The 13,723-nt window shown below is 45.7% G+C and overlaps 1 protein-coding gene across 3 annotated transcripts in view; it reads left to right on the top strand.

Annotated features, from left to right (window-relative positions):
• The window catches only part of pign (phosphatidylinositol glycan anchor biosynthesis, class N), a 154,009-nt gene that overhangs the window by 116,335 nt on the left and 23,951 nt on the right, over positions 1-13,723 (top strand). Inside the window, exons 24-27 of one of the 3 annotated variants that reach the window (XM_085989264.1) lie at positions 83-304; positions 1,301-1,387; positions 9,585-9,640; positions 10,446-10,521. In XM_085989264.1, the coding sequence (XP_085845390.1) occupies positions 83-304; positions 1,301-1,387; positions 9,585-9,640; positions 10,446-10,521 (441 nt within the window). Of the gene's footprint in view, positions 1-82; positions 305-1,097; positions 1,175-1,300; positions 1,388-9,584; positions 9,641-10,445; positions 10,522-13,723 lie in introns of those variants that run through there. The other 2 variants (XM_085989265.1, XM_085989266.1) reach the window with 2 other exon arrangements.

Here is a 13,723-nt window from a genome sequence, read left to right as displayed (position 1 = left end):
GTGAAGCGCATTGGGACGTTTTACTATGTTAAAGGTGCTTTATAAATATATAAGTTGTTGTTGTTGGTTCGACCCCTTGCAGTGTTTTGGCATGAAATTAGGGCCGAACCCCAGAACTGCTTCTCCAGACCTTGGCGCATCTACTTGGCCCTGTCGAAGGAGACCGGCTTTCACTGTCTCCGCTTGGCTGTCCCATCCCTGCCTGCGAGAGTCTGCTCCGCGAGCACAACGTTGGGATCTCAGCCCTAATGTCAAGTCACCGCAGAAAAAAAAAACAAAGCAAAGCAGCTTGTTAAATTACAGTGTAAGTTGTCCCGCTAAAAACTGTACAGCGCCCTGACCAGGCCGCACTTCAAGTATTGTGTTTGATTTTGGTCACCGAGGAATGCGGAAAACATTCAAGCTGTGGAGCTGGTGCAGAGCAGAGCCACGAGGCGTCAAAGGTTTAAGTTACGAGGAAAGACGGAGGAAACTGGAGCTCTTTATGTTTGAACAGAAGCAACCCTAAGGGGATCTTAATACACACGATATTTAACAGCATCGTTAGGATTATACTGGATCACCACTTCAAGGTGTGCCAGGACACTAGAATAAAGGTGGTACAGCTTATAAGAGATGAAAGGGCAATTTAGGAAGATGTCGTGGAAGAGTCGTAGAAATTTACAGCACAGAAGGAGGCCATTCGGCCCATCGTGTCTGTGCCGGACGAAAAAGAGCTCTCCAGCCTAATCCCACTTTCCGGCTCTTGGTCCGTAGCCCTGTAGGTTACGGCACTTCAAGCGCATATCCAAGCACTTTTTAAATGCGATGACGGCTTCTGCCTCTACCACCCTTTCAGGCAGTGAGTTCCAGACCCCCACCACCCTCTGGGTGAAAAGAGTTCTCCTCAAATCCCCTCTAATCCTTCTACCAATTACTTTCAATCTATGCCCCTGATTATTGAAATATTGTGTAGTTAAGATTGTCAGGAAGAACAACTTCTTCAACTCTCAGGACAGTCTTCTAGGTAGGGTAAGTAGAGATTAAAGCTTTAGATTCATTCAAGAGACATTTCGATGCATTGATGGAGAGGAAAGTGAGTTCTTTTTTCATTCTAGATGGAGGAGCCAAGATGGGCTGAATGGCCTCCCTCATTTGTATTACAGCCTTGTGATTATTCGAAAGGGACATAAAAGTAAATTATTCATTCCTTCATTTAATAGTTCTTATAATATAGATTGCATATCGCATGGTAAAGTAATTATACTATCGTTGACACAGATTTCCAGCCTATCACTGAGATGTGTTTCTATTCCAACAGCTCTCCATGATAGATTTTGCCCACAAGGCTGATAGAACACAGGCTCGACAACTCGGACTGGATGATATAAGACGGTCCTATTTCTTTGTATCCTTCTGTTACTTAATTTTCTAGGTTTATGGTTATATTGAAAGATATTTGTTTCCGAATTGACGCACGCGATCCTATCTCATTATAAAACATATAAGGGGACAAAATCCCGGGGGACTGGTGAGGGCTGAACTCCCACCGGGGGCTGGATTTAAGACTGCACCTCAATCCCCATTTGAAGTATGCCTCAAATTCTGTTGGGAGAGGCATGTGTGGCCGAGTCTTGTGTCGGCCGTGGCTTAGTGGTTGACTCTCTCGCCCCCGAGTCAGAAGGTTGTGGGTTCAAGTCCCACTCCAGAGACTTGAGCACAAAAATCTAGGCTGACACTCCAGCGCAGTACTGAGGGAGTGCTGCACTGTCGGAGATGCCGTCTTTCGGATGAGACGTTAAACCGAGGTCCCGTCTGCTCTCTCAGGTGGATGTAAAAGATCCCATGGCCACTATTTCGAAGAAGAGCAGGGGGAGTTATCCCCGGTGTCCTGGCCAATATTTATCCCTCAATCAACATCACTTAAACAGATTATCGGACCATTATCACGTTGCTGTTTGTGGGAGCTTGCTGTGTGCAAATTGGCTGCCGCGTTTCCTACATTACAACAGTGACTACACTTCAAAAAGTACTTCATTGGCTGTAAAGCACTTTGGGACGTCCAGTGGTCATGAAAGGCGCTATATAAATACAAGACTTTCTTTCTTCCGAGGCCCCCCTCCCAGGGTCGTGCGGGCATTTCTGGGGCAATTAAGGCTAAGGGGATCAAGGGATATGGGGAGAAAGCAGGGACAGGGTACTGAATTTGGATGATCAGCCATGATCGCATTAAATGGCGGAGCAGGCTCGAGGGGCCGAATGGCCTACTCCTGCTCCTATCTTCTATGTTTAATTCGTGGGCTAACCCGGGAATTCCTCCAATTATGCCTTCATTGTGCCTAAAGAAACTCTCGGGAGCGGAGACCTGGCAAGAGTTCATTTGGCAGCATTAAGTGGGGCCCCAGGAGAAATGTGAACAATCCCGGAGGTAATCGATTGCTGTCTTTAAAATTAGGAGTAGAAGAAAGATTAAGGCACAGAATTGTGCGGCTGAGATTTTCGCCATTTGCCCCTCTTTTGATTAAAGGAATTGAACGGGGCTCTCCAATGGCCCACTGAGGTTACAGCTCGAGTAGCTGAGCCATACAGATCACCAAAAGATCCCGTCTCTGTGCTGACTAAGCTGATCTCTGCCGGAGGAGTAGGTGCTACGATTGGCCTTCGAAGTATCTGCCAGTGTTCCTGCTCCTGATGGCTATCCAGGCACCCCCCTACTGGAAGTGCATGTGCATGGAGGTTGGGTGAGGACAAGATTGGGCTCTGCTGCAATGCTTCATTATGTCAAATAAGCTGCCGTCACTGTTGAGGCTTGCACTGGCCAGGAGCCGAGGAGAGGAGAGAAATAGTGTGGGGAGGGGCGGGGGAATTGAAGAATTTTACACCTTCGATCTACTCTAAAAATGAGTTGCAAAAGCATCTCGTCAGATTTAGGTTATTTTCAGATTCAGAGGGGTGTCCTGGTACATGAATCACAGAAAGTTAACATGCAGATACAGCAAGCAATTAGGAAAGCAAATGGTATGTTCGCTTTTGTTACAAAGGGATTAGAGTTTAAGAGTAAAGAAGTCTTACTACAATTATACCAGGCATTGGTGAGGCCACACCTGTACTGTACTGTGTACAGTCCTGGTCTCCTTACCTAAGGAAAGACATACTTGCCTTAGAGGGAGTGCACTGTGGTGTATGTAACCTGGTCCACCTTAAGAAAGGTACTACTTTCTTTGGCTGCTGTATACGTAATACCGGTGGTGACCACACCGGTATATAAGCACAGTGTAATAATATTGTATTCAGTATAGTCCGACCTCCAACCAGTAAAGACCTGTTGAATTTACTCTTGTGGTCTGTGTAGTAATTCTCACTATAACACACAGACTTAACAGTGGTGACGAGTCCGATTCTTACCCTGCTGCAGTAATTTCCACGGCGACTTCGTCCACAGACAGGACGTCGAAGAGAGGTTTCCACCCTCATCACCTACGGGAAGACACGTCGAGCGGCAGGCATCGAGCAACCGGAGTGCAGAAGACATTCTGACCTCGAAGCCTCCATCAGCGACTGTCAGCTTCTTCTACTACCTCGTGGTGGGTAAGCCGGGCAGCGACGCGACAGAAAGTCAACCGCATTGGCTGTACAGACAGGGCTGGGAAGACGGAGGAATAAGGGCGGTGAGGTCGATCGCGACCAGAGATAAGGGCCGGGCCGCTTTCGAGCGAGAGGCACAGCGCGGGACATCGATCGCGACCGGAGATAAGGGCCGCATTCGGGCTAAAGGCGCAGCGTCTGGGGAAACTGAAGGCGCGAGAGCCGCGGTGAAGCGGAGACAGCGTCGGGGGACGGGTGAAGACCGCCAAGCGCGGGAAAACCGCCATTTTGTGGGCGGAGGACGACGGCAAGAGCGGGAAGCCGCCATCTTAGATAACATTAAAAATATGATAAATTGCTACGATGCCTAAACATGGGAACATTAATGCCTTCGACAGTGATATAGAAGACTGGGCTATGTATGTAGAACGCATACAAAACTATTGTAAGGCAAATAAAATTCCTGAGACAGATAAAGCACTAACATTACTAAACTTAATGGGTGCGAAGACATACGGGCAATTGAAACACCTGTTATCACCAGATGAACCGGCGGATAAGACGTTCGAACAGATTGTTACTGTCCTAAAAAATCATCTTAGCCCCACACCGCTGATGCTAGCGGAACGATTTAAATTTTACGATAGAAGACAGCTGCAAAATGAAAGCAATGCTGAATATTTGATGGAATTACGTAAGCTAGCAAAATATTGTCAGTTTGGAACGGGACTGACAGAGGCACTTCGAGATAGATTTGTGTGTGGTTTATTTAAACAGGATACACAAAGGCGACTGCTTGAGGAGAATGAGCTGTCTCTCGAGAAGGCGGTCACTATGGCAGCAGCACATGAGGCCGCAGCGAGAGGCACGGCAGTAATGCAGCTACGGCCACCGGAACTAGGTACAAACAAATTGGGTTTGAGTTCTGTCAAATGTTATCGTTGTGGAAAGACAACGCACGATCAGAACCAGTGTTGGTTTAAAAACCAAGAATGCAGAACGTGTGGCAGGTTTGGCCACATAGCTAAAGTATGCCGGTCAGGAAAGAAGACCAGCAATAAAAAGTCACCGCAAGGAAAATATGCAAAGGTACACAAGGTGACAAAGAACAGTTTGACTGAACAGAAGTCAGATTCAGACGCTAGCAGTAATGAACTGGATAGCTTAAGAATACACAACGTTGGTAAGGATACAGACCTCCAGACAATTTGGGTCACTCTTAAGATAGCAGGAGTCCAAGTAAAAATGGAATTGGACACTGGATCGGCATTGACGGTCATGAATAAGAAAGATTACAGAAGGTTATTCCAACATATTCCCTTACAGGATACGGAGATTATATTGAAAACGTACACGGGGTAAAGAGTGTACCCCATCGGAAAAATAGAGGTAGAAGTGGTCCACAAGGGCGAAGGAAGCCAAGTAATGGACTTATATGTGCTACCTGAAGGAGGTCCACCACTACTAGGACGGGAGTGGATTAGGAAAATGAATATGGACTGGCACTCCTTGAAAGCACTAACGGTAGATTCTGGGGAAACAGCTGTCAAACCTAAACGATTGTCCAGAATATTGGATGAGGCTAAAGGTGTTCCAGCCGGGACTGGGAACACTGAAAGGAATTACGGCAAACATCAAGATTGATGAACATGCACAACCAAACTTTTTTAAAGCCAGACCGGTACCCTATGCAATACGACCTGCGGTTGAAGCGGAGCTGGAAGCACTAGAACGTTCAGGGGTACTGTCTAAAGTAGATTGGAGTGAGTGGGCTACGCCCATTGTTCCCGTTATGAAACGTCCTGTGAACAATAAGCCAGGAGATCCAGGGAAGGTTCGCATCTGTGGAGATTTCAAGATCACCGTTAATCCGGTGCTTCACACGGTGCAGTATCCGCTTCCACGGATTGAGGATATTTTCGCTTCACTGTCTGGCGGGAAACACTTCACCAAGATAGACCTGGCGCAGGCGTACTTGCAGATGGAGGTTGAAGAAGAGTCATGCCAATACCTCACGATCAACACGCATCGAGGGTTGTACCGGTACAATAGGCTGGTTTTTGGTGTGGCATTGGCTCCAGCAATTTGGCAGAGGGCCATGGAACAGGTATTACAGGGAATTCCAGGCACACAATGTTACCTGGACGACATTCTGATCACAGGTGATGGTGATGAACAGCATCTCGCTAACTTGGAACTGGTGCTCAACAGACTGAAAGAGTATGGACTTAGGGTAAATCGGCAGAAATGTGAGTTCTTCCAGAAGCGGATCTCGTACTGTGGTCATGTCATTGACCGGGAGAGGCTTCATAAGTCTCCTGACAAGATAGCGGCAGTTGTAAAGGCTCCCGCTCCGGAGAATGTCTCTCAGTTGAGGTCGTTTCTAGGATTAATTAACTACTACCATAAATTTCTGCCAAATCTATCCACGGTGCTGCATCTGTTGAACGCTCTTTTACAGAAAGGGGTACCATGGGACTGGGGCGAAAACTGTAAGAAGGCATTTCGCAAAAGCAAAGAATTGATCACCTCAGAGGAAGTGTTGGCTCACTTCAACCCGACACTGCCTATTCGGTTGGCTTGTGATGCTTCTCCATATGGTATTGGGGCAGTACTCTCACATAAATTGCCAAATGGCACGGAAAGGCCAGTCGCGTTTGCATCCAGATCATTGACCTCCGCTGAGCGCAACTATGCGCAGATCGATAGGGAGGCCCTTAGCCTTGTATGGGGAGTGAAGAAGTTTAATCATTACCTACAGGGCCAAAAATTCACACTTCTGACGGACCATCAACCGTTGGTGTCCATTTTTAACCCTAAGAAGGGTGTTTCGGTGATGACAGCACAGCGTCTCCAGAGATGGTCTCTTTTCTTAGGGGCACATCAATATCAGATAGAATTCAAAGGTACGAAACAGCATGGCAATGCTGATGGCCTGTCGCGCCTGCCACTACCTGAAGATGAAGACACGACGGAAGTTGACCCTGTTGAGTTATTTCATTCGACCATTATCGAGTGTTTACCTGTCACCAACGCAAGTATTGAAAGAGAAACCAGGAACGACCCGACACTGTCCAGAGTCTACGAGGTGACAGTGAAAGGATGGCCAACACGGGGTGATCCTCTGTTACCGGCATTCTCGGCAAGGCGAGACCAGCTGTCCGTCTGCCATGGTACTTTGATGTACAGGACAAGAGTGATTATTCCTCCCAAGTTAAGGGAAAGAGTTTTAAAAGAACTACATGAAGGTCATCTGGGGGGAGTTAAAATGAAAAGTCTTGCTAGGGCTTGCGTATGGTGGCCGGGTATTGACCAACAGATTGAGGAGTTAACGAAAAGCTGCGCTGGGTGTCAAAGTGCAAAATGCACCTCCGATAGCACCGCTACACCCATGGGAATGGCCTTCAGCCCCATGGCAACGCGTCCACATTGACTTTGCTGGTCCATTCATGGACTCCATGTTCCTAATCGCGGTGGACGCACATTCCAAATGGCCAGAAGTCATCAAGATGAATACCACTACTTCAGAAAAGACAATTGCGGTATTAAGAACAATATTCGCAAGGAACGGATTGCCAGAACAGATCTGTTCGGACAACGGACCACAGTTTGTATCGGAAGAATTCCAACAATTCTTAAAGAAGAATGGAGTTAAACATTATACCTCTGCCCCATATCATCCGGCGACAAACGGGTTGGCTGAAAGATTTGTCCAGACATTCAAAAAGGCTATTAAGGCCATGAATGATGATCAGATTCCGCTGCAACACAAGGTCGATAAGTTCCTGATGTCATATAGAAACGCCGATCATGCCGTGACTAACCAAAGTCCTGCTATGATGTTTTATAACAGGAGGTTGCGGTCCAAGTTGGACTTGTTAAAACCAAATGTGCGGAGGGAAGTGGAAAACAAACAGTTTCGGCATATTAACAGCAAGACCACTCGAACTTTTGACGTAGGACAACCAGTGATGGCAAGGGGCTATGGAAACGACAAATGGCAGTCTGGAACAATCCGGGCCAGACAAGGACCTCTGATGTACACCGTAGATATTGGTCATAATGTGATAAGGCGTCATGCGGATCAACTGGTAGAGTCGAGAGCAAGGGTCGAACCCATGGTTGTGACAGAGACAGCTGTGGAAGACGTTCATGAACCTGAAGCATCTACCTTGGCCGAGAATGTATTTGATGATGATGACACCCAATATATTGGAAACCAACTAGAGGAGGCACCTCAACAACAAGAATCAGAGACCACTGAAAGGCGTTATCCAAGCCGAATCAGAGAGCCTCCTGAGAGACTGAACCTTTGAACTGTTATACCTGAAGTTTTATATATGTATATATGTTATGTTTATTTGGGGATATGACTGTTAAGCTAAAAAGGGAGGATTGTGGTGTATGTAACCTGGTCCACCTTAAGAAAGGTACTACTTTCTTTGGCTGCTGTATACGTAATACCGGTGGTGACCACACCGGTATATAAGCACAGTGTAATAATATTGTATTCAGTATAGTCCGACCTCCAACCAGTAAAGACCTGTTGAATTTACTCTTGTGGTCTGTGTAGTAATTCTCACTATAACACACAGACTTAACATGCACGAAGGTTCACTAGACTGGTTCCTGGGATGATGGGTTTTTTTTTATTCGTTCATGGGATGTGGGTGTCATTGGCTAGGCCAGCATTTATTGCCCATCCCTAATTGCCTTTGAGTGTCTCGCTAGGCCATTTCAGAGGGCAGTTAAGAGTCAACCACGTTGCTGTGGGTCTGGAGTCACATATAGGCCAGACCGGGTAAGGACGGCAGATTTCCTTCCCTAAAGGACATTAGTGAACCAGATGGATTTTTATGACAACCTGGTTGTTTCATGGTCATCATTTCTGATTCTAGCTTTTTGAGGAGAGATTGCGTAGACTAGGCCTATATTCCTTAGAGTTTAGAAGAGCGAGAGGTGATCTCATTGAAACATAAAATTCTTAAGGGGTTTGACAGGGTTAATGCTGGGAAAATGTTTCCCCTGGCTGGGGAATCTAGAACATGGGGTCACAGGATAAGTAGTCAGCCATTTAGGACTGAGATAAGGAGAAATTTCTTCACTCGGAGGGTTGTGAATCTTTGGAATTCTCTACCCTAGAGAGCTGTGGATGCTCAGTCGTTAAGTATATTCAAGACAGAGGTCGATAAATATTTGGGAACGAAGGGAATTAAGGACATATGCGGATAGTGCAGGAAAGTGGAGTTGAGGTAGAAGATTGTTGAATGGTGGAGCAGGCTTGAAGGGCCAAATGGCCTACTCCAGCTCCTATTTATTATGTTCTTATACATTCACTCCCTCCACCACTGGTTCACCGTGGCTGCAGCGTGTACCACCTACAAGATGCACTGCAGCAACTCTCCACGGTTTCTTTGACAGCACCTCCCAAACCCACGACCTCTACCACCTCGAAGGACAAGGGCAGCAGGCGCCTGGGAACACCATCACCTCTGAGTTTCCCTCCAAGTCACACAGCATCTGGACTTGGAAATATATCGCCGTTCCTTCATTGTCGCTGGGTCAAAATCCCTCCCTAACGAGGCTCTTGGAGTACCTTCACCACACGGACTGCAGCGGTTCAAGAAGGCGGCTCACCAACGCCTTCTCGAGGGCAATTAAGGATGGGCAATAAATGCCGGCCTTGCCAGCGACGCCCACAACCCGTGAACGAATTTTAAAAAATACAGTAGGTTAGCTGCAGTGTATTTAACCCCAATGAAAGTCGCTCTGTTCGAGGCCACTAGTTGCCCTCACTGTCCTGTCCTGTTTCAATTTGGACTCAAGTTGCATTTAAATTAATCTGGAGATTTGAAAAAGTCATTGATTGATCTGCAGTACTTTATTCTTGATATCATTCGAAGGCTGGTAGCTAATTAGAGTGTCACTTAATTCAAGCTTGAAGACCCACTACACAGACAATTGCTTCCTGTCGACTTATATTTTTGATTTCTGGACTTTCCTTATCTGGAAAATATCAGATTTTCTTCATTGTGACGGCTTTCTTTGGGACTGGAAATATAGCTTCTGTCAACAGGTAATCCGGACATGTTTATTATTTTTTAAATGAACTGTTCCAGATGGTTACTGTTTAATGCACTGAAAAAAAAAGTTTTAAGTGTAAGAAGTTATAATCATACCATGCTTAACTTAATTCACAGAGTTGCATACAATCTGCACTTCTGATATATAGCATTTAGGATTAGAAATTTAGAGATTTATTTTTTAGATCATTTGAAAAAATGGTTGTGTATCAATGAAATGTGAAAAGGCCCTATGAGGAGAGATTGAGTAGATTGGGCCGATACTCTCTGGAGTTTAGAAGAATGAGAGGTGATCTCATTGAAACATGAAAGATTCTGAGGGGGGATTGACAGGGTAGATGCTGAGAGGCTGTTTCCCCCTGGCTGGAGAGTCTAGAACTAGGGGGCATTGTCTCAGGATAAGGGGTCGGCCATTTAAGACTGAGATGAGGAGGAATTTCTTCACTCAGAGGGTGGTGAATCTTTGGAATTCTCTACCCCAGAGGGCTGTGGATGCTGAATTGTTGAGTATATTCAAGGCAGAGAGCGATAGATTTTTGGACTCAAGGGGAATCAAGGGATATGGGGATCGGGCGGAAAAGTGGAGTTGAGGTCGAAGATCAGCCATGATCTTATTGAATGGCTCGAGGGGCCGAATGGCCGACTCCTGCTCCTAATTCTTATGTTCTTATCTTATGTGAGTACTCGGTTTAAAAACTTCTGTACAGCATTTTCTGGGAGGACGAGGGTGGTTAGAGGAGCAGAATAATATGAAATACATATTCTAATACGGCGTTCTCATTCATTATCTCATTCCAGTTTCGATCCTGCCTCCGTCTACTGCTTCTTGACTGTTTTTAATCCTTTCGTAATGGGAGCATTAATGATGTGGAAGGTTGGTATATTTGTGTACATAATATTGAGCAAACCCCTCAACTTGTTGCTATCCGCCAGATAGGATGGCTGATTTCCTCAGGAAACTGCTACATGCCAAATTGAGGAGCTCCACCAACACCCCAGGCGTGCCCATCTTTTTTTCTAATGCATTCACGGGATGCGGGTGTCGCTGTGAAACCCAGTGTTTATTGCTCATCCCTAATTGCCCTCGAGAAGGTGGTGGTGAGCCGCCTTTTTGACAACTGAGTGGCTTGCTGAGTGTCAAATATTTTGTCTTGCAATATTCCTGTGCAGCGCCTAAGGACGTTTTACTACATTAAAGGCGCTATATAAATACAAGTTGTTGTTGTTGTTGCTAGACCATTTCAGAGTGCAGCTAAGAGTCAACCACATTGCTGTGTGTCTGGAGTCACAGCGCCTTTCATGACCACCGGACGTCCCAAAGCGCTTTACAGCCAATGAAGCACTTTTTGAAGTGCAGTCACTGTTGTAATGTGGGAAACGCGGCAGCCAGTTTGCGCACAGCAAGCTCCCACAAACAGCACTGTGATAATGACCAGTAGTCAAGGTGGGGTCTGATTAGTACATAAGAACATAAGGAGCAGGAGTCGGCCATTTGGCCCCTCGAGCCTGCTCCGCCATTCAATAAAATCATGGCTGATCTTTGACCTCAACTCCACTTTCCCGCTCAATCCCCATATCTGCAGAAGTACAGAATGTGTGAATTAAAAGAGGGGACTAAATTACATCTGCATGCCCGGGTTGATCATGACTTCCTCTGACTTGTATTCTACCGATTTGGCTAGTCCAACTTTCTATTGTCTTTGGTTAATTGCTGCTCTGGTTCAATATTTTGAGCATTGCGTCTAATAAGATTCTTGGGTGTCTTTCAACTTCATCCGTAGCTATTTCAGCACCATTCATGGAATATATGTGTCGTCCATTTTTCTTTTCCACGTGCAGTACTTTACACATGTCATTTACACCATTTTTCCAGGATTCTGCAACTTCTCCACTGAAGTTATGGTGGGCGAGCGTAAAATCCTCCGTGGAAATTCAGCCCCGTAGTCGATCTTTAAAAATAAAGTTAAGAGCTAATGACATGGCAATATTCCGTTAAAGCTTTTCTGCCAAAGCTAGGAGTGTCAGCTGTGACTCAGTGGGCAGCACCCTCGCCTCTGAGTCAGAAGGTTGTGGGTTCAAGTCCCACTCCAGAGACTTGAGCACAAATATCTAGGCTGACGCTCCAGGGCAGTGCTGAGGGAGTGCTGCACTATCGGAGGTGCCATCTTTCGGATGAGACGTTAAACCGCGGCCCCGTCTGCTCTCTCAGGTGGACAGAAAAGATCCCATGGCACTATTTTGAAGAAGAGCAGGGGGAGTTCTCCCCGGTGTCCTGGCCAATATTTATTCCTCAATCAACATCACTAAAAACAGATTATCTGGTCATTATCACATTGCTGTTTGTGGGAGCTTGCTGTGCGCAAATTGGCTGCCCGCGTTTCCTACATTACAACAGTGACTACACTTCAGAAAGTACTTCATTGACTGTAAAACACTTTGGGACGTCTGGCGGTCGTGAAATGCAAGTCTTTCTTTAAGAAAATAGAGACTGTCTGGCCTGAGCTGTATCATTTTAATTGTTTTTTTTAAACCTTTGTCCATTCTAGCTGTCCATCGAGACTTTGCTATTTGGCAGACTGATTCTCTTTGTTAAACAGTGCATCCATTGGAGTGTGCCATTCTAATCCCTCACGGAAGTGATGTGGACTTTGGGGAAATAATATGCTGGCTTTTCATAAAATTTCTCGCCACTCCAGCACCGCAGAATAGACACATCTTTTGTTTGTCCTTTTAAACTATTGACAATCACTCTCTCATTTTTACTAAACAACTGAGTCGCCCCTGAGGAGCAGGTTATTCAGTCAGTGTCCATCAGCAGCCAGCGATGTACTGTCAGTGATCAAAATCTGTCACTGCTTTCATCTATCAAATCCAAAGAGTGGTTCAGCTTCTGTGTTCCGGGCTTATCACTAATTGCTCTCGACAGCCACTCTTCTGGCGATTCATAATTTTTGTGAAAATGCTCACTTTCTGTTTGATCAAGCACTCCCACAGATGTGAAAAATGAATACTAAAATAAGCAGTAATACCAGTATTTTGGTGTGCATGATCATTGTCCCTTTTACAGCAGGCAGATTCATAAATAACTATTTCACGCGCCAACTAAATCACTGAGGTTTCTTATGCCGGTTACATTTTGTGTTCCAGGGGACGCGGTGGCGCAGTAGCTAGATTCACCTTTCACCCCTGGTACCTGTGCTCAAATCCAATGCATGCAACAACAACAAAAAAGTCACTACATATTTCTCATAGAAATTGCACTGACAGGTCAAAGATCTTGGTGCAGTATGTGCATTTTTCATGCAGTATATCATTCCCCTGTCTAGCTTCAGGGAAAAATTCATTTTTTTGGTCTCAAAAAACAGGTTTTCTTCCCCCGGATCGTGTTACAGAAAGAAAGAACTTGCATTTATATAGCGCCTTTCACAGACCAAAGCGCTTTTACAGCCAATGAAGTACTTTTTTGAAGCGTAGTCACTGTTGTAATGTGGGAACCGCAGCAGCCAATTTACGCACAGCAAGCTCCCACAACCAGATACCTGTTTTAATGGTGTTGGTTGAAGGGCAAGTATTGGCCAGGACACCAGGGAGAACGCTCCTACAGTTCTTCGTATAGTGTCATGGGATCTTTTGCATCCAACTGAGAGAGCAGACGGGGCCTCAGTTTAACGTCTCATCCAAAAGACGCCACTTCTGACGGTGCAGCAACTCCCTCAGTACTGCACTGGGAGTGTCAGCCTAGATTTTGGGCTCGAGTCTCTGGAGTGGGACTTGAACCCACAACCTTCTAAGTCAGTGGCGAGAGTGCTGCCCACTGAGCCACGGCTGACACCTGTCGGCAATCCGTACAAGCCACCAAAAGATCGTGCACACAAGACTCCAGTAGCTACATTTAGGCAGAGGCGCTCAGCACCCTGGTGAAAGATTCATGGGGAAACAAATAGGACGAGTTATAATTAATAGTTACTTGTACCTTTTTTTAATATTATTTACCTAACATGCTATAATCAAAATACTCGACAAGGATCTATGAAATACGATTGTATCTCACTGCAGTGTTGACAATAATTCATGAA

This window comes from Somniosus microcephalus, chromosome 5 (genome assembly GCF_052327205.1).
Source record: "Somniosus microcephalus isolate GS21.2 chromosome 5, FLI_Smic_1.0, whole genome shotgun sequence".
NCBI classification, from domain to species: domain Eukaryota; kingdom Metazoa; phylum Chordata; class Chondrichthyes; order Squaliformes; family Somniosidae; genus Somniosus; species Somniosus microcephalus.
The sequence above is the reverse complement of the archived record's forward strand: the minus strand, read 5'-3'. Positions and strand labels throughout refer to the sequence as shown.